At 40.9% G+C, this 27,050-nt stretch overlaps 1 protein-coding gene across 3 annotated transcripts in view; it reads right to left on the bottom strand.

Annotated features, from left to right (window-relative positions):
- Positions 1-242: 242 nt before the first annotated feature.
- LOC109938224 (uncharacterized protein C8orf48 homolog) overlaps positions 243-27,050 on the bottom strand; it is a 91,224-nt gene continuing 64,416 nt past the window's right edge. For all 3 annotated transcript variants that reach the window (XM_048605214.1, XM_048605215.1, XM_048605216.1), the window contains exons 5-6: positions 11,816-11,968; positions 243-484 (exon numbers count right to left, since the gene is read on the bottom strand). In XM_048605214.1, the coding sequence (XP_048461171.1) occupies positions 380-484; positions 11,816-11,968 (258 nt within the window). In that variant the 3' untranslated portion in view covers positions 243-379. The remainder of the gene's footprint in view (positions 485-11,815; positions 11,969-27,050) is intronic.

Raw genomic sequence — 27,050 nt, 5'->3', positions numbered from 1 at the left:
AATCCTTTCCTCTCTCTGGCCAGAACTATTGAGGACACTTATATCACCAAAACTGCTGTATCAACTAAGATCAACTAAACCACTCATCATAGACAGAGAGTTGAAACTAAGGCCTCCAGTTTGTGATACCTTGGCTGACATTAAAGAATACATTTTAAGGAATCCGTGTTAGTGTCTGGGTAAAGTAATAGCAAACAGCTTTTTGTTTAATTAAATATTTTGAAAAAGATAACTTTGGGGAGGTAATAATAAAGCCGTTCTCAGCCACAGAAAATAAGCATTTCAGTAAGTACAATAATTACCAAACTGAGCATTTATATTTTCTTATGACTCAATATCCAAAACCATATCTGCTGTAAAAGGCCCAAACATTATAAAATTAAGTTTGGGTTTTTCTATCAAATAATCTCTTCCACACCAAAGTAGTGGCATCGGAGTACTTTGGGAGGCTTCTGTGTATTTTTCCAATCTGTGTAAGTGTGTCCTACAATGAAAAAGAATAAAATTAAGGAAAGATTAGAAATGATGACTATCTAAAATAAAAACATCTTAGAAACATAATCCAGGCCAGTCAACAGATTTAGAGAGTAAACATTCTCCCCTTCTAAACTCCCCCATTCCCTGAGTCTATTACATATCAGGCCAGAATTTGAGCCATTCAATCTTTGCTCTTCCTAGTGTTGGCAATTAGCTTCTAGGGTTGCGACTGGTATTGGCCCTAAACAAGTATGGTCAGTGTTGGAGCAGGTCTGGCAGCATCTGTACAGAGATAACCAGAGTTAACATTTTGAGTCCAATGATCCTTCACCAGTGAGGTTGGTAGACCAATTCTGTGTGATCCTGTTACTGCCTGTATTAGGTGAGTGTATTCTGCTGGTTTTGCATTCAATTTGGATGCAACCTAATTCCTAGGCTTTTCTATTTACATGTCTGAATTTACCTGCTTTGTCAGCAATTTCAATTTAGGTACAGAAAATAATTGAGGAACAAGTCTTCCTTTCAAATTCTACTGAAGCAGTAATTTACAAATATATTAACTTTCACACTTTTAAATCAAAAGTAACAACTCTCCTGATGGCAATACTAAAATAATAGTGAAGTTCTGCTGACCAAACAATATCCCTTGAACAATAGAGATAGTAGGAACTGCCGATGCTGGAGAATCTGAGATAACACGGTGTAGAGCTGGATGAACACAGCAGGCAAAGCAGCATCAGAGGAGCAGGAAAGCTGACGTTTCAGGTCGAGACCCTTCTTCTTCCCTTGAACAATATTCAGCTTATGAGTCCTGACTGAAGTCCAAATCAGAATTAGCCATGGGGGTATCATTTACAATCAGTTGGACCATTCCAAATCCTGCTATTCTTTAACTCAGCAGTCCTGTTGCATGATGCTGATGGTTTACAACAGGCTTGTCCAATAGATGGCCTACAGGCCAGAACATAGACCTCCAGGGGTCCTATTTGGAATAGAAATTGGGTTCCAAATATATGCAAGTGCCGTACCTATGCAACATCTGCAAGAGAATGCTCCTCCAATCAGAAGCCATTTCTTTTCTGGATTTGCTGCTGTTTTGGGGTTGGGGAGGCATGTGGAAGAGAAAGTACCACGTCCAATATCATGATAACTGGTGGTAAAGTAACAGGCAACAGTCAATGTTTTAAAAGATTCCTTTCAGTCGACTGAAGAATAACAATTCTAAAGATTATCAAACTAAGTTGATATTTTCATCTCATGATGGAACATCTTAGGCATAGGGGATCTCATTTTCTCTTGATATGTGGTCCTGGCAAGTGCTGGGATTGTTAAAGAGGAAAATATTTCTCTTGAAATTCACTTCTGACTTCACAGCAGTGCCAGTAACCCATTCTGACTTTAGGGAGATAAGAGACAATGGAGGTGCCATTGCATAAGTAGATATAACACATAGGCTACCAGCTAGTGGGAAAGATACAGAGGAACAAGTTTGCTAGAGATTACGGAGAGGTGGAAAACTGTGGAGTCAATGCAATGGGAACTTTAATTATTCTAATAATAATAGCATAAAGGACAAAAGTGGAGAAGAAGTTATGAAGCATGTTCAGGAGAATTTTCTTAATCAGGACATTTCTAGGCAAATGAGGAAGAAAACATTCTGGATCTGGCTTTGGGGAGTGAGGTGAGTCAACTGGATCAAATACAAAAACCGAAGTTGCTAGAAACGCTCAGCAGGTCTGGCAGCATCTGTGAAGAAAAAAATCAGAGTTAACGTTTCGAGTCTGGTGACCCTTCTTCAGAACTGGTACAACTGGATCAAGTGTCAGTCACAAAATATTTAAGGGACATTGATATAAGTATCAGAAGATTTAATTGATGACCGAAATGGATCAGGAGCAATCCAGAGTAAAAATACCTAATTTGAAAAAGGCCAGTATCAATGGGTTAAGAAAGAAACTGGCCTGAGTAAACTGGAGTCAAAAGATTGACTGGCAAAGCTGTAATTTAACAATTGGCTGCATTTACAGAAGTGTCAGTTCAGTCTACAGTCGATGTACTTCCCATAAGGCAACAGATAAGATAACCAGAACTTTCCAACTGATGAAAGCAAGTAAGACAAATTAAAAAAGGGTGTGCATCATAAATGTCAGGTTGATAATACAAGTGAGACTTGGGCTGAATCTAGAAAGTTCACAGAGAAGTAAAAAGGGAAATAAAAGGAAAGAAGAAAATGAGAACAGACATATCAACGCTGACAAGGTAGCAAGAAGAGGGTAGGACTGATTAAGAAACAAAAAATAGATTAGTGCATTGAGGTCAAGGGCATGACTGAAATATTAAATTACATCTGCCTTTACAAGGAAGAAGATGTTGCCAAAATTCGAGTGAAAGAACAGGTCATTCATATACTGAATGTGATACAAATTGATTAATAGGAGTAAAGGAATAACTGGCTGCATTTAAGTGGATAAGTCAGCAGACTTATGGGATGCATCTGTGGGCACAGACAGAAATGGCGGCACGGTGGCTCAGTGGTTAGCACTGCTGTCTCACAGCGCCAAGGACCTGGTTCGATTCCACCCGCGGGCGACTGTCTGTGTGGAGTTTGCACATTCTTCCCGTGTCTGCGTGGGTTCCCTCCGGGTGCTCCTGTTTCCTCCCACAATCCAAAGATGTGCAGGTTTGGTGGATTGGCCATGCTAAATTGCCCATTATGTTCAGGGATGTGTAGATTAGGTGGGTTTATAGGGGGATGGGTCTGGATGGGATGCTCCGAGGGTTGGTGTGGACATGTTGGGCCGAAGGGCCTGTTTCCACACCATAGGGATTCTGTGATATGATATGATAAATAAGAGCAGAGGCATTGACCATGATCTTCAAACAACCCTGAAATACAGGGATAGTACTAGAGGATGACAGAATTGCCAATGTTACACCTTTGGTCAAGAAGAGTGTAAAGATAAACCTAGCAACTACACCAGTCAGTTTCACCTTGCTGCAGTGGGAGTGCTCAGAAACAATTATCTTGAATAAAATTAACAATCACTTGGATTATTAAGGAAAGACAGCATAAGGTTTTGTAAAATATTGTTAGATTGAGCGAAAATCTCCATCATCTAAAATACAGATAACACAGTGTGGAACTGGAGGAACACAGCAGGCCAGGCAGCATCAGAGGAACAGGAAAGTTGACGTTTCGGGTCAGGACCTTTCTTCAGAAAAATAAAATCCATTCGCAGAGATACCGGATATTCAACTTCAATCAAAATACATTCACACATACTCTTAACTATCAGGAAGCCAACTGGCCATAAAGGGAACACCAGAAATACAATGGCAACACAGATTTGAGAGGAGATAATAGAGCACATTATCTGTATAACTGCTAGTCCTGATCTGACCTGAAGAGACAGCCTTTTCAACAACAAGCTTCTGCACAAACATGTTCCCCACAGGCTTCCAGCCCCAAAAAGCAGCTTCAGAACCAAGAACCACAGAGTATGAACAGAGAAGCTGAATCGGGAAGCAAACCAAGGGCACCATCGGAACAAAGGACATCCGAGGGGGGGAAAGCCAACCAAGCGCCATCTGAACAACAGCTTCCAGACGTGGGCCTGTTCTGAACCAAGAGAACCAACGACAAGAAACTCAGCAACTGGGTGCACTTTAAAATCACATTTTCCTCAGTGGTGAACTTAAATTCCTGAGATCCCAAAGTTTCCAACCTAGCTAGCAGGGAAGGGAAGGCAGATGGTAACCAAGCATGACACCCCAAGGGTAGGAAGCCTGATTAAAGTTTCTGTGATTAAAACTGCTGTTTAGGTTCTAATAGAAGTTAATCTGTGTTTAATTTAATAGTGAATTTAATCACTGTCCTCTAATTGATAGTGGTCACTTCACTGTTTAGTGCTTTTACCTTTATTTCTTGTATTATACTTAGCTTTTGTTCTTAAATAAACACAGAGATTCTTTTGCCCTGAAATACCTGCCTACTGCTTTCTTCATTTCACATTCCCTAAGTAAGTCTAGTGTCAGAACCAGGGATCTGGGGGTGTTTCGAACCACCTAAAATCCGCCAATTACTGAGTGCAAACCAGAAACCTACAAACAAAGTGCTGATGCGCTGTACATAGACTTCCAAAAGATGTTTGATAAAGTCCCACATAATACATTCCTGAGCAAAGCTGAAGCTATGGAGTTAAAGGGGCAGAGGCAGCATGGATTCAGATGAGCTGAAAAACAGGAACAGAAAGTAGTTACTTGTAGACTGGAAGGAGGGATGCAACAGAGTTCACCAAGGGTTGTGCTGGGACCATTGATTTTTGTGATATACATTAATGACTCATTCTTGAGTGAACAGGACATTTACTTCAAAATTTGAAGATGACAAAACTAAGAAATGTAGTGAACAGTAGTAGGATTGTGATAGACTTTAAGAGATCATAAACAGGCTGGTGAAATGAGCAGACACGTGACTGATTAAATTAAACATAGAGAAGTATGGTGTGAATACATTTTGATAGGAAAATTGAGAAAGGTACAATTCTAAAGAAGGTGCAAGAGCAGAGAAACCCAGGAAATATGTGTACAAATCATTGAATTTGGCAGGGAAGGTTGAGAAAGAAGTCAAAATAGCATATGAGATCCTGGACTTTACAAATAGAGACACAGGGCAAAAAAGATGTTATAATAATCCTTTATAAACCAGAAATATTTACAAGAATGGCTCCTTCTTATGGACTGAGGTAAGGGTAAGGCTGAAAGGAGTTTTATTAGAGTTGTTCAAAATTATGAAGATCTTGACAGTGTAGAGAGAAACTGTTCCCCTGGGGAAGATAGAACCAAAGGACCAAAGATTTTAGGTGACTGGCAAAAGAACCAAAGCTACCAAGAGGAAGATACAGTTTACATAGCAAGTAATTACGATTTGAAATGTACTGCTTGACGATGTGCTGGAGGAGATTCAATTGTGGCTCTCATAAGGGAAGTAGATGTATATTTGAGAGGGTAAGTAAATATCTGGGTTATGGGGAAACAGCAGAAGAACAGGATTAGTTGGATTACTCTTGCAGACACCAACAGAGTCTCAATAGACAAAATGGCCCTCTGCTTTGCTGTAACCTGTGAACATTTGACACCCAGTTTATGGGATGGGGCACGTAAGTGCTAATGAAGCAAACTGATTGAAAATGTGACACAAAATCTCATATTACCAGTTTGTTTCTGCAGAATCTCCCAAACACACAGGCTCCTGCTACAAACCAAAGTTAATGTCATATAGTCACATTTAGAATGAAAATCAACCTAGCAGGACTGTGGAAACATAGGAGGCACTTCAGAAATGACAGAATGAGTTGAATAGATTATAGAAATGGGCATATGAAATTTAGTAGGCACATAGGCTGAAACAGTAAATGAGAAAGCATTCTCCATGATGGTGTTTAAAACAGTTCTAAATGAATCTGAAGAGATCTAGGAGACTCAATGTGAAGTATGTTTAGTCCATTCAGATTAACACAACACACTCTTGAACTACACTGTCAAAACTGTGAAATGTGTGTAAGAGAAAGTTGTGGTTAGCCTGAACCTTGAGAACTGCCTCCAGTTCTCTAATGGGAGTGCCGGTGTTGGAATGGAGTTGGCAAAGTCAGAAGTCACATGACATCAGGTTATAGTCCAATAGGTTTATTTGAAATCACAAGCTTTCAGAGCGCTGCTACTTCGTTAGGTGACCTGACAAAGGGGCTATTCTCCAAAAGCTTGTGATTTCAAATAAATCTGCTGGGCTATAACTGGTGTCATGTGACTTCTGACTTTATCCAATTCCCTGAGACAGAAAGGTTAACATTCAAGCAACTAGAAGCAATGTAACGAAGAGCAATGAAACTATTCTCTGGAGTTTGAGGGGAGGCTGTGGAAGCTTTGGCTTTTCAGTGTGGAAAACTGGGGTAAGATGTTGCATTTAGGGTCAGACATCAGAACTGTTTACAAGTCTTAAGCCACTCTAGGGAGGGAATGAGTCACAGCCCATAATTTCTTCTTCAGCTTTAGTTGTGTCCGCACCACAGGCTAATATTGTACTCTGTCAACATTTGTGTGGGTAGTGCTAGCTAAACAAGGCATAGACAGCTGAGATGGTCATTCTGACATTGAAAACTTTTAAATAGAAATAATCCCCAGATGGGTTTTGAAGGTTTCAAGTGATGGGATCCGTGACTATTTCCTTTGATAGATTATTCCATTGTGGGTTTGTTCTTGGCAAGTTAGATTGTTGATATTCTTTCATGAAAACTAATGGCCTTTGTAGTTAGTGTAGCTGGCAACCTCATGTTTTTGTAATTGCCAGAGGGCACCAGGTTTTTGCTTCTGTCAATTCCCACCAGTCTATTCCATACTTTATAGGACACGGTCAGTCCATATTTTTTTCTCTTCTTTGCTGTGGTAATCATCCTGTCAAATCTTTGCTCAAGGATGTGACACTGCTGTAGTTCCCAGCCAGACAGATTTGTGTAGAATTGTGCACCACTTCTTTGGATCGATTCAATTGTATGGTTATCTCTCACTATATAATGATCCAACATAGGCTTGCATACTCCAAGACTAGATGACCAAATATTTGGTAAGCTACAACTCTGATATTTTTTGTTGCAAAACCAGAACCCTGTCTGCTTTGGATTGGGAACATATTTTTTGAAGTATGCTTTTTAAGGTGAATCCTCAAGTATGGTTGTGAATACTCCTGCTGAAGAGTTTGATTACAGAACATAAAACTATCTGATGGTGGATCCTCTTTGTTGGTGATGCACATGACCTAGATTTTGTTTTGCATTGAATGCCATCTCTCATTGGCCTGCTGTTTTAGTAACTCCAGAAGATCAGCATGGATTGGTATGAATGAGTATGATCTTGAGATGTTTTTGACACTTAAACTACATAGTCAGCTTCAAAAAGTTTCACTCTGCCTTTCAATTTGTTGGGACAGTTATTTATGTATATCAAGAAGAGTAAAGGCCTGACACAGCACCCTGGCTAACATCAGGAACATCCCTCGGAGAGGATGATATCTCATCACACATCATTCTGTCTTCTGTTGGTATGGAAGTACTGGAGCCTTTTAAATAATTGCCATTAATCTTATAGCAGTGATGTTTGATTAAGATCTTTTCATTAGGAACTTTAGCAAAGGCTTTTGAGAAATCTGGTTTTGCCAGGTGCATAATTTTATCTCTTTCCAGACTAAAGCTATAATCGACAGTCTGTAGAACCTGTGTTCTGGCACATCTTTATCCCAATAACTGCGCTGACTACCTACCGTATTTTGCAAGTGTCCAAATGCTTCATGAGATGACAATGAATAATTGAAGAAAATTGCAAATGACAAATACATCTCAGATATTAGCTTGTCTGGTAAGTAGTTGGTATTTACTGACTCTTGAAAGAGATTTGTTAATATTGGACCCAATTCATCAGCTGTTAACTACAAAATTCAAAGGAGGGATTTCATCTGGAGAAGCTTTAATTGAATTTATTTCTTGCAATACTTTCAAAACACTCTCCCTGCTTATAACGAGGTTTCGTATGTCTGCTAAGTGGTTAGCACCTAAGCGGAGTGTGCATCCTAAATTATTTCTGGTAAAAACAATGGAAAATTCATCACTTGTGCTTCTGCTTTACCTTTAAATTCACGCAGAATTCTATTTGCAATTTTGGTAATTGAAATGTTTACTTTATCTTTTTTGACTTCTGTAATGAATAAACCAGAAGCAGGATGGAAGGCAGGTTTGGCAGGCAATCAGCAGGGGGTAGAATTGAAATGGGACTCTACAGAGCAATTTGATTGAACTTGTCTGAGGGGACATAATGACAGGGGAGTTGGAGAATTGGGATACCATCATGCCAATACTTTGACAGTTTTGCTATCTGAATATCAGTTAAGGACTTCTGAATGAGCTCAAGTGGACTGTGCTGCTCATCTTTGTTTTCAACATTTGCTTCTTTCTTGTCAGTCTTTTGTTCTCATTGAATTTGGTTTAGCATCTTTTGTTTTGCTGGCCACTGTTTACACTCAGTCATAAGAAAGACTCTTTTTATGACAATGAATGTAATCTGACCAGATTCTTACTTCTTATTGGGTTCCATCAAAGTGAGTCTGGGAAACCCAGTCAGATCTTCTGTTAGTTGCCTCTTGACTTTTGGTTGACAACCGTTTGTTTCTGGACCTGTTGTTCTTCTCAAATGAAGGGGTCCCTTTCTGCCCTCTTAAGGAAGTTGAGGTCAAGACATGCATTCAGGTTGACAAGTGAGGAGTGATGATTGCGAGTTGCATACATGTCTTTCAACACATACACTTCTAGCATTGTAGTGTAACTTGTAGCATACTTAGACTCTTCACAGTTATTCCACCTGCACCACATTATATAATTTCTGCGAGATATAATTTCTAATTCCTCAGCTGTGGTATTTTTTCTAATAGGGCAGTGACGTGGTCACTTGCTCAATACTTAAAATTAACATGATGTTGACATAAACAAGTTCTGTGAAAGCTGGGTCATTAGCATCACAAATCTCCCTAGTTATTAAAATAATGCCTTCAAGCCTTTTTCAGGGTTCAGCTAAGATCGAGTTTTCCTGCATCTTCCCAGACAAAATGGATGTTTCCGTCTTTCATAGTATAAAACATCATGCAACTCCTTCTACACAAATTTTTACATAAAGTGCTCAGGTTGCAGTCTTTATAAATTGTCCTGCCGAAATTGCAGTTTGGTTACTGAGCCCCGGTCCTTTTAAATCTTTAATTTCTCCTGACTTTTCTTCTTCTGCTCGACTATTTCACCAGACTTCTCTAAATCTGTTCCTTCCCAACTTCAGCAAATTTTTAGGCCCTCCCAATTCTGAAGCGCAGTAGAAACTAATTCACTGGCTTTTTTTACTGTCCTTTACCATTGTGCCTTGTGGTGCCTATTTTTGATGACACTCATTTTGAGAGATGAGAGTTCTCTTGTACACTCCACTGCCTTGCCTCTCTAATCTTTGCATCATTGTCATAAAGTTATCCCCAATACCCGAGGGATATCTAACAGCACTCCTCGAACCTTCTCTTGCTCTTTCCAGAACTTCCTTTGTTCTTCTATTTTCCCAGCCTGCACTTTTCCCTGTGCCATATACTTGGTGAAGGATTTAATTTTGGAGTGCTGAACTTGCCCTGTTGCTGCTTCCATGCCTGCTGCATCCTCAAACACAGTTCAACTGCTGATTGACTGTCTGTTCTAAAAACAGTAATGTTCTTAAAGCGGCAAATTCATTTCGCTTCAAAGCATCCTCTCTTTTTGAAATTCCTCATGGAATGGCAGGGATTCCTGCATGAAATTTGAATCCACACCATTGCTTCCATGTTATATTTCCCCTAATTGTCACTGCAAGCTCTCCCAGCACATGGCAAAGAATTATTTGAGGTAGTTCACTAGCACCAATCCTCTTTTGTTTTTATTGTGTTTTGGGTCTGTCTCGTGATCAGTGGTAAAGGTTAGGCCACTGATGACCCTAAACAAAAGAGGCACTTGTCTTAGTTCATAAGATTTATTGCATAAGAATCAGCATATTACGTCATGAGACAGGCATAATTACTGTGAATTCTAGAGAGCTATACAGAATATATTTGCTCCCTATGAAGGATACTGTAGAACTTCCTGACTCCTCCCAGAGACAATGTGACATCATCAAATTGGGTGGAACTTATGCAACTTGATAAATAACTCATTCAGAATACTATTTTATACAACATTGCCAGCAAAATGATGAGGGGCACGGATTGAGTGAAAAGCCAAAGTCTTTTTCCCAGCATAAGGGAGTCTAAAACTAGAGGACATAGGTTTAAGGGGAAAGATTTAAAAGGGACTTAAGTGGCAACTTTTTCACACAAAGGGCGGTACATGTATGGAATGAGTTGTCAGAGGAAGCGGTGGAGGCTGGTACAATTACAACATTCAAAAGGCATCTGGATGGGCTTTTGAATAGGAAGGCTTTAGAGGGATATGGGCCAAATGCCGACAAATAGGACTAGATTTATTTAGGATATCTGGTCAGCATGGATGAGTTGGACTAAAGGATCTGTTTCCATACTGTGCAACTCTATGACTCCATGACAAGGCTTAAGAACTCAATGGTGTTAATGACTAGGTAACACTGTTGGATGCAGCTTCTTAATTAAACGAGCTACTAAATCCCAGCCTTAAAGTTACTCCAGTACTTGTAATTAATGTTAGGACAGCTATAAACTTTAGTTACGATTGGACAGGATGTTGGTAAGACCACATCTAGTGTATTGTGTACAGTTTTGGTCTCCTTATTTAAAAAAGGATATATTTGTATTTGGAGCATTTCAGAGAAAGTTCAGTGGACTGATTGCTGGAATGAAGGAACAATGGTTGGACAGGTTGGGCTTATATCCATTGAAATATAAAAGAATGAAAGGTAATGTCATTGAAATACCTAAGACCCCAATGAAACTTGACAAGGTTTATGTTGTGTGAATGCATCCCCAAATTAAACAGACTACAACTACAGCACATAATTTAAAAATAAGGATCTTCCCTTTTAAAATGGAGATTAGGGGAATATTTTTCTGTCAGTGTTGTTTGTCTGTAGAATTCCCTTCCACACAGAGCAGTGGAGGCGGGTTCACTGAATATTTTTAATGCTAAGTTAACTAGATTCTCGATAAACAAGGGAGTCATAATGTATGGAGCGTAGACAGGGAAGTAAAATTAAGACCACTCAGATCAACCACGATCTTATTAAATAGCAGAATAGGTTCAACAGGCCAAAGGCCTACTCCTGCTTCTAATTTGTACATTTTTATGCTAGAACTGGTTAGAGAAGCCAACGCTACCTTATCTTTTCGCCTATTTGTCCTTGCGTGAAAAGGGGGCATGCAATCTGAGCGGGAGAGTTTACACAGGGCTACCAGTTTTCCATTCTCAAAGCCAAGGGGGAGGTTATCACCAGGTTGGCTCTGCATGACTAAGCCAATATGGAGAGTTGGGAAAACCTGGAGGACAGGGTGAAGTGATACTGAATAAAAACTGAAAGAACTGCGGATGCTGTAAATCAGGAACAAAAACAAAGTTGCTGGAAAAGCTCAGCAGGTTTGGCTGAGGGTCACCGGACTTGAAACATTAGCTCTGTTTTTTCCTTCACAGATGCTGCCCAACCTGCTGAGCTTTTCCAGCAACTTTGTTTTTGTTCCTGAAATGATACTGAATTCTGTAAGGTGGGTGAATGGAATGTCTTCTATGCAATCTGACAGAATTTCAAACCTCTTGAAAATAAAGCAACATACCTTGGTATAAATGTGCTCCTCTATTTTATCCTGGATTAACATTTCTTCCAATTGTATGCTCTTGACACGGAGGAAGTTGTGTTCTGCCAGCTCACCGAGCTTTTTAACACAGGCAGTACATATGGAAGGTTGATGCATGCTGGTTTCCATGACCTAAAAAAGGGCAGCAATGAGCACAAAGCAAAACTTTTTTTTTCCATCACCTTCTCAATATGCTGATTCTTACTGGGTCACAGCTCCACAAGCACTAACAGCCTTCTAGTACCTCACACAAATAATTTTTATTCAGTGTATGAAGACTACTGTTAAACAACTTAACCACAGATAGCATTAGGTGAATTGAGATTGACTGTCCTTGACATCAAGACAACATTTGACCAACTATGGTATCAAACAGCTGTAGCTAAACTAGAACCAATGGGAACCAGGAAAGGGTGAGGACGCTGCTGGTTGCAGTTATATCCAGAACGAAGAAATGTGGTTGGAGTTCAATCACCTCAATCCCAGGATACTACTGCAGGAGTTCCTTAGGGCAGTGTCCTAAGCCCAACTAACTTCAGTTGCTTTACAAATGACCTTCTGTCCATCACAAGGTTAGAAGTATATGTTTTGTTCCTCAGAAACTGAAGCAGTCCATGTCCACTTTCAACAAGACCAGATAACAACTGGGCTTGGGCTGATAAGTGGCAAGTAACATTTGTACCACACAAGTGCCAGGCAATGACTATCCAAAGCAACAGAGAATCTAACAACCTCTCATTGATAATCGATGGCATTACTATTGCCAAAACCCCATCCTCACCATCCTTGGTTTACCATTGACCAGAAACTGAACTGCAGCAACCATATAAGTACTGCAACTACAAGAACGGGTCAGAAACTTGGAATACTGCGGTGAATAACTCATTTCCTGCTTCCCCAAAGCCTGTCCATCATTCACAAGACAAAACTAAAAGTGTGATGGAATACATTCCACTTCCTGGATGAGTGCAGCTCCAACTACTCTCATGAAGCTCTAGCTCAAAATACTACTTGATTGGTACTCTATCCAACACCTTCATCATTCACTCTCTTCATCACCAAGTGGTAACTTATCAAGTCTTTATTGACAGCATTTTCCAAACACATGACCTCTACCATCTAGAAGGCCAAGAGCAGCAGACACTGGGAATACCACCATGTGCAAGTTCTCATCCAAGTCACACATCATCCTGACTTGAAATTACTGCTGCTCCTTCACTATCGTTGGCTCAAAGTCTTCATCTCTCTTTCTAACAGCACTATCGGTGTCCCTATAACCAAGGACTGCAGTGTTCAAGAAATCAATTCACTAACACCCTCTCCAGGGCAATTACAAATGGAAAATAAATGCTGCCACATCCCATGAACAACTAAAAATGAAATAATCCAATCCTATAAAGGAACGAGACTCGGAAAGCTAGTGTTTTCAAATAAACCTGTTGGACTACAACTTGCTGTCATGTGATTTTTGACCTAGTACCACCCCAGGCACCTCCACATCAATCCACATCCAACAACAGATACTTTCCAGCAATTTTCAATGGAAAGCAACCAGAATTGTGCATCTTGGCCAAAGAACATTTATTTGCATTGCTATTCATTCACATGTTGTTCTTTTCTATTATGATATAATTTATTTCATGGTTGGGATAAAAAGTAAGAGGTGTTTCACTTTCAAGACCGGAATGTGGTGCAGAATAAATCCAACAACGTGTTTGTGGTAGTTCATGGAGCTATGCCTCCTTACCTTCCTCAATGCTTATGGAGTAGTCACCCACAATTCATATATAATCAATTGTCTCTCTCTAATGGAGAGAGATGCTTTAGGTCTTTTGTAGCCTGAAGCTCCATACGAGAAGTAGACGGTGTGTAGGTGGAAGTTGAGAACCTAAGTACATATCCATCAAATATTGTAACCTAGATACTATGCTGAGTGATATTAGTGACATCAGCTTAATTGTCTGCTATTTTAGGGATGTGGCAACTGACTTGCTTGAAATGGGTTTTAATTTCAGCCAAGATTTAAAACAAGGTAATATCATTGCAAATACTTAATAATTCAAATTATTGAATATTTTCTACAGCTATATTATAAATGGATGGGTTACACATTTGGAATTGCTCTCCCATTAAAAGGATAAAAATTAAGTAATGAAGTGGAGCATATTGCTGTAGAAATTAAAACACAGGCCAGCTACCATCTTTCACCATAATTGGAACGATCAAGCAATGGAATTTTGAAAATTTTAAGAGTTATTTAAGAGTACTTAATTTTGTTTTTTTACATGCACACATCCTTTACGATATAAATTTTGATTTTGCACTTATTTAACAGAAAAACCATTGGCAATGGAATAAATTGAGTTGCACTACCATAACAGAAATTGAATTATCTTTCTTGGTTGTGAAACTGAAGACAATTGATGTTACAGGGGACTGAATTTTATCCCAGGCTTTGAGACCTTAATGTTGAAACAAAATGGGCTTCTAGCCCACACTTGTTGGCATTAATCCAGTACAGCACCCTTTTGGCAGGTATTCTCCTAGTTAGCCATATCCACACAAACTAACTATTAACCGTTCCGTAGCTTTTGCAGCCCCATTAGGAGAGATGATTATGTCACATCTTGAGGAATCTCAGAAACCGCAAGGGTACCTCATCTTGGAGGCACACTTATGAGGCATGGATCTAAATTGAAAATTATTAGATTGAAGCCAATAGGCCATTTGGATTGGAGGGGTGGAGTGCACTGGGAACATTCTGCCAGTGGCAAAATCATGGCACATTCATAAAATAATCCTTAATTGGGACAACAAGCATCTCATTTTAAATTCAGATATTTGAGAAAATAAGTTGAGACTCAAGACTCATCCCTCACAACTAGCATCTGAAGTGGATTCAAACTCTGACCACAAAGTTGACAATTCATTTTAATAATCCCCTGTGTTCTCTCACTGTCTTTCACAAGTGTTCACTGAAAGTCTTTTCCTTTTGAATGTATTTCATCTACTACTCATATTTCATCTTCCTTCCTTACTGTTCCTTCTCTATCCCCAAGCCTCTTTCAATGAGTTTTCCCAATTTCACTGTAAACTATAAAACCACTTCATAAGACTACAATATGAGTTTAGCTGTGTTTCATGTGAGAAACTGACCCCAAAGCACAAACACCTCACATTTTCCTGCTCATGTTTTCTGATGCGGGAGAGATTTGAGGAAGAACTTTTTATGCAGAGTGGTAATGACCTAAACCTATTGCTCAAAAGGATTTTAAAGCAGAGACAATCTATGATTTCAATGGAAATTGAATGGACATCTGAAGGAAATAAACTTGCAGGGCTCCAGGCATAACAATGGGCACTGCAACTGAGCAGTTTGCTCTACAGCTTGCTTAGAACTTATAGGCTTGAATTGTCTGCTTCTGGGTCAGATATGACTCTAAATTTCAATATGGAAATGATACTTCCTTTGTTCTGTGTTATGAAATACTAAACTGACAGACGATGTGTTTTAAGAACAGGTGGGGAGTGCAGGAGATGGGTGGTCACAAAAAACAAGAGCAAAAAAATCAGCCAATTTAGAGCAGGTAATGGTAATGCCAATTTTAGAATACTTTGTGCAGGTTTGAGATCCTACAATAGAAGGAATGAAAAGTTATAGTGTACAGTATAAATTCATCAGAATTATATTGGAGATGAGAAACTATAGATATAAAGAGAAGTTAGAGCGCACTTTCAATGGAACGGAGGAAGATAAAAGGAAAACTAATGGAACATTTTAAAATTATGAAACCTTTGATGTAATGATCAGGAGAAACAGGCTGCAGTTTACTGAAGCCAACGAACAAATGGTGTCTATTGTCTGCATGACTTACATTTGTCCATTTATTTTCCATGAGGTTCTACAGTACAGCTTGCTGTTAGTTGGAAATGTCAATAGCACATGCCCTCTACAGGTCATCTGGGACCTGTACAGAACAAGGTACTATGTAAGATAACAAGGTGTAGAGCTGGATGAACACAGCAGGCCAAGCAGCATCAGAGGAGCAGGAAAGCCGATGTTTCGGGTCTAGACCCTTCCCCAGAAGGTACTATGTAATTTTTTTTACCCAATTGTTGCCTTCAGTTGCACTTCCTATGTCCTGACTTAGCGTGATTTGTTCAGTCAGTCGGCTATGTAATGCCCAGTAACATCTTTAAGCACAGAATCCAGACAATGTGTGCATTTGTAGGAGGATTGTGGAGAGCAGACTGACACTTGGAGTTGAGGTGAAGGTGAGATCAGCCACAATCATGTCAAATAACAGTGCAGGCTCGAGTGGCTAGATTGCCTACGCCTGCTCCTATTTCTTATGTCTAATATTATAACCATATAAATAGAGTCATAAATAAACTTCAAGATATCTGTCTTCGTAAGAACACACGTCTCTTTGGTATGTGTTACAGAAACCAAAATACATTTAAAAATACAGCAAATGACATCAATTCCAATCACGTTTTCCCCCAATTCCCACTTAATTCAATTTTGCTAAGGAATTCAATGGCTGTTTTGATGTCATGGGCAACCAGTCAGTTCACCTCTAGGGCTCAAATTTTTGTCCATTTTCAGGCCAAACATAAACTGAGCATCAGTTAACAGATTATTGATGAGCAAATGTCATTTATTAGCACTGTCAACAACATAGTGACAGAATGTTATCAACTGAAAATTGTCTCTAAAACAATCAGATATCAGAAAATTTTTCTCTATGCATTTAGAGTATGGAGTTCTATGTCACAGAATGTATTTGAGGCAGTAACACATTGAAATCTTTAAAAGAAACATGGATAGATATACGAATGAGGGAAAAAGCTATGGTTAGAGAAAAAGATAGTTGGTTCAGCTTTGGATTACTTTGGCAAAATGCTGGCAAAAACATGAAGGGTTGCATATCCTCACTTTGTGCTACAAAATCTAATTTTACATTGATTTATGATCTTGTAAAATGCTTTATCCCGCGAAAAGGACAATGGATAACTGGAATGCAGATCATTGAGGTTCTGAGTGTAATGTTCTTTTTTCACTTCATCCAGTTTTTTTCCAACATTTTGTGATTTACACTGAACATTGAGTTGTTCCTCTAGACACATAAAAAAACTGATTTACTGCTTGAATGTCATTGTACAGCCTCATATCACTTTCAAACTCCATTACATTTTAATTAAATTAAATATTGCTTATTTTTCAGAATGAATGTCATTCCCACCAATAAAGAAAACTTTACTTTGGCTTTACGTGTCCAGCTTCAAATAATCAAAAGTATATTTCACAGAATCTCTTGTTCTATGTGATGATTTAGCAGAGTTAAACCTAGATCTAGGGCATTAAAATTTAATATTAGCCCCACACCTCCACTCCAAGGGTTGAAAGGGAGAAACAAAATTAAAATTCCCAATCACTAATGTCCTTCAGGAAAAGAAATCTGCCATCCTCACCTGGTCTGGCCTACATGTGACTCAAGACCCGCAGCAATATGATTGAATCTCAATAGCCCTTTGGAATGACCTAGCAAGCCATTCAGTTGTACCAATCACAACAAAGTCTCAAAGAAATGAAACCAGACAGATTGACTGGCATCGACCTAGGCACTGGAAAAGACAGTGGCAGAAACAGCCCTGTCGACCCTGCAAAGTCCTTGTCACTAACATCTGGGGGCTAGTACCAAAATTAGGAGAGCTGTCTCACAGACTAGACAAACAACAGCCCGACATAGTCATACTCTCGGAATTATACCTTACAATGTTCCAGACACCACCATCACCATCCCTGGATATGGCCTGTCCCACCAGTAAGACAGACCCAGCAGAGGTGGCAGCACAGTGGCATACGGTCAGAAGGGAGTTGCTCTGGGAGTCCTCAACATTGACTCCAGACCCCATGAAGCCTCATGACTTCAGGTTAAACATGGGCAAGGAAATCTCCTGCTGATTACCACGTACTGTCCTCCCTCAGCTGATGAATCTGTACTCCTCCATGTTGGAGGAAGCACTAAGAATGGCAAAGGCACAAAAAGCACTCTGGATGGGGGATTTCAATGTCCACCACCAAGAGTGGCTCGGCAGCAATATTAGTGATTGAGCTGGTTGGGTCCTAAAGGACATAGCTGCTAGACTGGGTCTGCAGCAGGTGGTGAGGGAACCAACAAGAAGGAAAAACATACTTGTTCTCATCCGCACCAATCTGCCAGCTGCAGATGCATCTATCCATGATAATATCGGTAAGAGTGACCATCGCACAGTCCTTGTGGAAACAAAGTCCCGCCTTCACACTGAGAATAACCTCCATCGTGTTGTGTGGTACTATCACCGTGTTAGATGGGACAGACTTTGAATAGATCTAGCAACTCAAGGCTGGGCATCCATGAGGCGCTGTGAGCTATCAACAGCAGCAGATTTGTACTCCAGCACAATGTGTAACCTCACGGCCCGGCATATCCCCCACTCAACCATTACCATCAAACCAGGGCATCAACCCTGGTTCAATGGAGAGTGCAGGAGGGCATGCCAGGAGGAGCACCAGGCATACCTGAAGATGAGATGTCAACCTGGTGAAGCCATCAAACAGAACTACTTGCATGCCAGCCAGCAAAAGCAGCAAATGACAGACAGAGCTAAGTGATTCCACAACCAACGCATCAGATCTAAGCTCTGCATTCCCGCCACATCCACATCTGAGTGGTGGTGGGGAGGCTCCACAAATATTCCCACCCTCAATGATGGAAGAGTCCAACACATCAGTGAAAAAGGTAAGGCTGAAGCTTTCGCAGCAATCTTCAGCCCGAAGTGCCGAGTGGATGATCTATCTTGGCTTCCTCCAGTGGTCCTCAGCATTACAGATAATTAATTCACTCTGCGTGATATCAAGAAACAGTTGAAGGTACTGGATACTGTAAAGGCTACAGGCTCGGCAATGTTCCAGCATTAGTACTGAAGATTTCTGCTCCAGAGCTTGCCGCTCCCCTAGCCAAGCTGTTCCAGTACAGTTACAACACTGGCATCTGCACAACAATATGGAAAATTGTCCCCAAATATGTCCTGTACGTAAAAAGCCAACCCGGCCAACTACAGCCACATCAGGAATAAAAACAGAAGTAGCTGGAAAAGCTCAGCAGGCCTGGCAGTATCTGTGAAAAAAATATCAGAGTTAATGTTTCAGATCCGGTGACCCTTCCTCAGAACAGAGGAACATTCGCAAATGCTGCTACAACTGCTGAGCTTTTCTAGCAACTTCTGTTTTCAGTCCTGATTTACAGCATTTGCAGTTCTTTCGGTTTTTACTGCTGCATCAGTCGACTGTTCATCATCAGTAAATTGATGGAAGGTGTCATCAACAGTGCTATCACGCAACACCTGCTCAGTGACGCCCAGTTTGGGTTCCACCAGGGCCACTCAGCTCCTGACCTCATTACAGCCTTGGGTCAAACATGACAAAAGAGCTGAATTCCAGAGGTGAGGTGAGACTGACAGCTGTTGACATCAAGCTGTTTTATCTACTGTGGCGTCAAGGAGCTCTAGCAAAACTGGAATCAATGGACATCAGGGGGCAAATTTTCTGGTGGTTAGAGTCCTAACTGACACTTAGGACAGTGATCGTGGTTGTTGAAGGTGGTAGTGCTGTAGGTCCAACCATCTTCAGCTGCTTCATCAATGACCTTTCTTCCATCATAAGATCAGAAGTGGGGATATTCGCCGATGATTGCTCAATGTTCAGCACCATTCACGTTTCCTCAGATATTGAAGCAGTCCATGCCCAAATGCAAAAGATCTGGCAATATCCAGACTTGGGCTGACAAGTAGCAAGTAACATTCACACTATACAAACGCTAGGCTATGACCATCACCAATAAGAGTCAATCTAATCACTGCCCCTTGACATTCAATGGTGTTACCATCACTGAATCCCCCACTATTAACATCCTGGGGGTTATCATTGATCAGAAACTCAACTGGACTCACCACATAAATGCAGGGGCTACAACAGCAGGTCAGAGGCCAGGAACACTGTGGCAAGCAACTCAGCTCCTGACACCCCAAAGCCTGTCCATCATCTACAAGGCACAAGTCAGGAGTGTGATGGAATACTCCCTCCTTGCCTGGATGATTGCAGGCCCAACAACACTCAAAATGTTTGACACCATCCAGGTCAAAGCAACCCACTTGATTGGCACTAGATCCACAAACATCCACTCCCTCCACCACCGATTTTCAGTAACAGCAGCGTGTACTATCTACTAGATACACTGCAGAAATTCATCAAAGATCCTCAGACAGCATCTTCCAAAACAACGACCACTTCCACATAGAAGGACAAGGGCAGCAGACATATGGGAACACCACCACATTCAAGTACCACTCCAAGCCACTCACCTCCTGACCACCTTCCTTCTCTGTTGTTTGATCAAAATCCTGGAATTTTCTCCCTAATGGCATTGTGGGTCAATCCACAGAAGGTGAACTGCAGCAGTTCAAGAAGGCAGCTCACCTTCTCAACAGCAACTAGGGATGGGCAAGAAATGCTGGCCAGCCAGTGACACCCACATCCCACAAATGAATAAACTTTTAAAAATCGTGATTGCTGACTGGTGACTTAAGAGCTGGTCCTGAGTGATTTTTCTCTATGTCTGATCATGTGGGTGACAGGCATATTGGTATTTGTGTCTGATTTGATTAAAATTGGCATGCTGCCAGCAGGTACTTATGATGCTCATTATTATCTTTCCTAATGGAAAGAAATTTGAGCCTCCTTGATGCCATAGTGAGGCAGCCTGCACATCCCAAAGGGGAGTGCACTTTAGTTTCAATGATTAAGAGTGATTTAACAATTTAAGACAGTAGACCAACGAACTGCTGGAAGCATCTGAGCATTTCTGACATGTTTTGGAGGTCCTGCTCAATGAACTCATTAGTCAGAGGCAGGTGCACTCCTCAAAGAAAGCAGAAGATTTGCCAAGGTGGTTCACAGCACCAGTGGTTAGATTGTAAGAACTGGCCTGGTAGGTCAGAGCTAGAATCTTTGTACTCACACTCCACAATGAGTTTAATGATCTAAGTTGCACAGCTAAAGTAAGATTCCACTCTGTCCTTAGTCCTAGACCGCCTGTAGTTTGAACACTCATAAGTCCAGTCTCACCTGATGTTTACCATAGAATGACAGAATCCCTAAAGTTCAGACAGAGGCCATTCAGCCCATCAAGTCTGCACTGACCCTCCGAAGAGCATCTCACCCAGTTCCAGCCCTCCACCCTATCCTGTAACCCAACATTTACCATGGCTAATCCACCTAGTCTGCACATCCCTAGATACTATGGGGCAATTTAGCACGTTTAGCTCAGTTTTAAATAGCCTTTATTCTGAGATTGCAATCTCAAAATGTAAACTCCCCAGCCAGGGAAATCATCATCGCAGCATATACCCTATCAAGTACCTGACATATTGTAAGATGTTTCAATGAGGTCGCCTCTTATTATTCTAAACTCCAGGGAATACAGGTCCAGGTTACTTACATTCTTGTCATGGGACAATTCCCATATCTCAATAAATATGTCGAGCAAATATGTCCAGCAAATCTACATTGCAAACCCTCCAAAGTTACGATATACCTTGTTAGCGAAGGACATCATATATATTTGGAGTTTGGTCTCATCACGGCTCTATAAAATTGCAATAAAACTTCTTTACTTTCATACTCTAAACATTTTGCAATGATGTTCTCTTTGCTTTCTTAATTGCTTCCTTTAACTGCATGCTAACTTCCTGTGATTAATGCATAAAGGCACCCAGGTCCCGAAATGTCAACGTTTCCCAGACTAGTGACATGTAAAAAACATTCTCCTTTTATATTATTCCTTCCAGATAGAGACCATTTTGGGCTGAATTTTATAATCTCCAGGCCTATAATTTTCAAGGCTGGGATGTGACTGGTAAACTCCGGTAATGTGGCTTGCCTGCCACCTACCTCACTGTCCCAACATGTCTTAAATGTTATAGGGGTCAGTCAAGGCAGTGGGTGGCCCATCTGTCCTTGAGTCTATTGAGGGCTACTAATAACCACTTAAGGGCTTAATTCCACCCACACTGCTATTTTGCCATGCCATGTGGGAAGCCCAGTAACTTTGGCTGAAATTTATATTTCAATTTCTACTGTGTCTGTGAAATTGTAGATTTTACCAATGGATAACGTATACACAGATACTTTATGCAATCCTAATTGCTTAGCTTGATGATATTATAAATTGTGTTATCTTGGATGTTGTTAAGAATTGTGCCATGTTAGCTAATGCAACTTTGTAGTTGATATATCAGATAATATTGGTGATTTGGAGCTTATTTTATTTAATTCAACATTGTGACGAGGAGGATTTGGGTATGTTCAGCTACAATATGGACTGGCTTCTTTAACAAAGCCCAAAGGTGAGCTAAACCAGTCATTGTGTGGGTGGCACAACTGTTAGGACTGGTGCATGTGAGGAAAAGCTATTGAGGTGTTCTGACAGAGTCAGGAGGCAACACAGAAGGTGTGCAGGGTTAGTGGTGTGAAAGGATGGGGCATTATGAGAGTAAGTGAGGGAGGGTGTCGCATGCAACAAGAGGGGGCATTACAGCATGAACCTTGGAGTGAGGTGAGTGTGGTGGCAGGGATACAGTGCGTGTGAGGTAGCAGGGAGCAGAGTGTGGCACTCATCCTGGCAGAGCAGGAAAGGTCACTGTCCTACTTTCAGCACTGCAGCCCAGTTCTCCACACCTTGGAGACAGGACTGTCCAAGGTGGCAATGTCTAACCAGGGTGGCATAGTTTGGTGGGTCTGCCAATCCTCTGGGAAGGAGAACTCCACTTCTCTGGAACACCCCATCCACCAGGGCCTTCAGGAGAAATGTAGTACCAACTTCTCCTTCTCAGCCATCTCTCCTCATAGTCTCCAAATCCAAGCAGAGCAGCTTCTAGAGGCTCATCCAGGTCTGTAGTGGGATTTCCAAAATGGCACAGATGCAAGGGATATTGGTCTTTTGGGCAAATATCCAGTCAGTGGCAAGTTCTTCTGGGAATGACGCATGGTAAAATGAGGCGGATATTTCACTAGATACATGCCATGGGCTTGGGCCGGCAATTAAGATGGTGAATTTGGCGAGATATCATGCATAGTCTCATGCCGAGAATCCCTCCAATTAATTAAATAATACAATGAACTATATAAAGAGATGTTATGCAGGTTACCAAAGGTGTAGTCAAAGAACTAGGCTTTAAGAAGTACCTGAAAGGAAGAAAGTGAGACAGAGAGGCACAGGTAGGGAATTCCAGCTCATCGGCCTTAGGCATTTGTAGTATGGCATCGAGCAATGGAGCAACAATGACTGAAGCTATACAAGGGACCAAATCAGAGAAGCATGGTGGGCAGGGATAATAGACAGAGACTACAGAAAAAGGAAGAGTGAGGCCATCAAGGGATTTGAAAACAAGAATTTGAATTTTAAAATCTAGACATTGCTTGGCGAGATACCAATAAATGTCAACATCTACAAGGGTAATAGGGGAGTGGGATTTGTTATGAGTTAAGACACAGGCGACAGAGTTTTGGATGATCTCACATTTATGGAGGTTAGAACGTGGTACATCAGCCACGAGTGTGTTAAAATAGTCAAGTCCAGAAATAACAAAGATGCAAATGAGGGTTTCAGCAGCAGATGAGCTGAGACATGGGTGAAGTTGACTGTTATACGGCAGTGGGAAATGACAGTCTTAGAAATGGCACAAAACTCAGGATCAAATGCAACACCAAAGCTGTAAACAGACTGGCTTAATTTAGATTGTTGCCATGGAGAATGATGGAATAAGTTGTTAGGTAACAGGGTTTTCAACAGGGAGCAAAATCATAGGGCAGAATCTTATAGAGGTCTAAACGGTGTGGGCTGCGGTGAGATGCATGACAGAATCAGAAAAAACTGCGGCAAGGTTCAATCCCGATTTTGAGATCATCTCGCTCCATCTTTTTCACAAGCAGCATGGGGAGATTCTCTCAGTGGAGTATTGCCAAATTGAGAGATTAGCACTTCCTAAGTGCCTTGTTAATGTCACAGTTTGCTTCATTAATATTTAGCTACCTATCTTACCAAACATGCCAAAGAAACTGGACACACACAAACTTGAAAATGAAACCAGAGTGGGCATCTAACCGATTCAGCTCGCCATTTGCTCTAAAGGACCTCCATGTTGGACACCAACATTTCAAGGCACGCTGCACAGGAACCAGCCACCCATTCCCCACATCCACGGGCACTGGGTCCACCTGTGCCAGCTTCTAAGAATTTTTCATAGCACATTTCCAATCCGCTTCTGCATTTCAACGCCACATTGCAGGTTGCATGAACTGCTATCACTGCAATGCTGCAGCAAAGATACTGTGCACCAGCTCATGAACTGGACCAGACTACATCCCCGTGCACCTTACTAGCTGTCATAGGCTCTGGGTGAGAGAGTACTATCTGGGTGCTCATAGCATCCCCGCCTTGCATTGCCTTGCCTTGCAGCATTAGTGAGAGTGGTAAAGCATGAAGCTTAATGAAAGTAGGTACAGTAGCAGAGAAACAGTGAGTGAGAGGGATTGGAGAGTGGATAGTGGATACCCAGAGGGAGTAGAGAAGGATATTGACCTTCCCACAGTGCTGTGCGTTACTTCAGATTGCTTTATCCTGGGTGGCAACTTTGTATCAGTTTGGCATGGTTGGGTGATACGGTCTCGACTGCTAACCATGGGGAGGAGGATCTCCCATATCAGCACTATATCTTCTAGCAGGACCTCTGGGATTCTGCCTGTAAAACAGGACGCCAACCTCCCTGAATGCCACATCCATGTCAGAAAATATACAAGACAGCTCTGGACTGGTAGTGCTTGTCCTACTGCACAATGGGCTTTCAAAGGGTGCAATGGATGCTGGGGTATCAGTGGATATCCACTGGTTGGCCAATTGTTTTGGCAATGGCACCTGGTAAGATGGGGCTGAAATTAGACATGAGAGATACCATTGGTAGGTAATTAATGACACAAGTTTGGTAAGATAGAGGTGACAGAACTCCCTAGACTTCATGGCGAAAAACCCTTCAAAACCTCGACAAAACAAAGTCAACTCTCCTCCCTCAGGAAAGACCTCAGTGGATCTCCTTTATCTATCTTCCATCCACCTCCCCCTCTCTCCCTATTTATTTCAGAACCCCCTTCCCCCTCCCCCATTTCTGAAGAAGGGTCCAGACCCGAAACGTCAGCTTTCCTGCTCCTCTGATGCTGCTTGGCCTGCTGTGTTCATCCAGCTCTACACCTTGTTATCTCTCTCTCAACCCAATAGTTTCAGTCTTCCCAGTACTAAATGGAGGAAATTTCTGCTCATCTGGTACTGGAAGTTGAATAATCAGTGTGATAATATACAATTAGTCGAGGTGTCGTGAGAGAGGGTGGTGAGTTAGGACTTGGTGTTATCAGTATATATGGGAAAGTTAACTCCAGGCCTTTGGATGATGTTGCCAAACTGCAGCATGTAGGTGAAACATGGAGGGAGAGTCAAGGATTGATCCTCGAAGATCACCAGGGATAATGGCTCAGGAACAGAATGAGAAGCTGCTGCACTACTGTAATGATCAGAAGATGGCACGGGAGTGAGGGGACATTTTGATGTTACTCCTGCATTATTTCAATATTCTAATGTTTCAGGCAAGAGCTTTCTGTGTCTGCCCATGGACTAGTTAGAACGGGTGCTATGGATCTCAGGCCTTTTCTCCAGGAGCATGAGATACCCCATACAGATGTAACAATCAGAAAAAATTACCCTTATATTTTGCACCATTTTTCTCCAATTCGGCAGTTGTCTTGAAAATGTCAAGGAATCAACAAAGCAGAAAGTTTGATAATTAAAAATGAAACTCATGATAGGTTACAATTAGAAATCTTGCTTCGGAAACAACCTTACACTATGTGAAGGATACTTTGCTTTTTGTTGTTTTCTATATTCCATACTTGAATAAGAAAGCTTGTTTATTACTGCTAAATTACTATTTATTTACCTGCTGAATGTTAAACATCTTATTGCTAGACAGTGAAGAAGGAGGCCAGAAGTCAATGTGTACTCAGTGAGACATAAATATAAAGCTCATAACTCTACAAACCACTACCAGTGCTTGTAAGTGTCTCTTTAAATGTGGGCAGATAATTATCTTCTTAACTTTAATTTATACAATTAACATTTTCTGTTAATGAACACCGTGGTAAATTACAGCATGAATCACAGTTTAATAGAATGTTTAATTTACTGCTTTCTGAAGTCATGGAGTGAGTGGCGGCTTATATTTCCTAATCCCAATATATGACAAGAGCATCTATTCAGTATCCATTCCTGCTAGAATGACCTAAATATTGAACAAGTAAAGGCTTGCTCTGACTCAATGGAACTGAGGACTTGTTTAAGGAAGTGATCTTCAGTATTGAATGCAAGAAAATAACTTGACTTAAGAATTCAGTAACACTTTGAGTGATGTCACTGGCCTTTCAGATGTGCTTGCAAACAGTAATTGTTTTCTTGCCCATTATATATCAAGCTTCAATCAAAGATGCATTGAAGAAACCTTCTCTGCATTTGTTCTCATTTTCCTGGATCAGGCTTGCTTCTCAAGATTCTGCACATTGTTGATGACAACAGTATCTAAAAATAGTGGAGCACATTTGCAGCTCTTCCGAGCTGCACTACAAATTTAATTGTTTCAAATCCACATGAGGATGGTTCTGCCATAGTGCCAAGGATGAAATGTAGGTATGATTCGCAGTCATTTTTAATTATGCTGTACAGCAGATCATTCCACATATAAGGTATATCACAGCTGCAAAATCCAGTTTCCAATTCAAACATCCTATTTGCTGCAATGCATCAATGCAGATTTAATTGCTTATAATTGTGAAATTGCTAAAAGCCATCCTAATTTTCTCTCCACCATGATCTCCTTCTCATGGAGGTGCTTCTGATACTTGGCTACCACCAGATAAAGTAATAAGAGGGTTTGATTAAAGCTGATTATATGGAATGCACAGTGAAACTCATGTATCAAAAGCGATTAGAATCAATTTAGAAAGCATGTATCACTATAACATCAGTTGCCATAAGGACAACTTTTAAAAGTTTAGCTGCAAAAGAAAACTTAT

The sequence above is a fragment of the Rhincodon typus genome, chromosome 14 (assembly GCF_021869965.1).
Source record: "Rhincodon typus isolate 14 chromosome 14, sRhiTyp1.1, whole genome shotgun sequence".
Taxonomy (NCBI): Eukaryota; Metazoa; Chordata; class Chondrichthyes; order Orectolobiformes; family Rhincodontidae; genus Rhincodon; species Rhincodon typus.
Note: the sequence above shows the minus strand (reverse complement) of the source record. Positions and strands in the feature narration are given on the sequence as shown.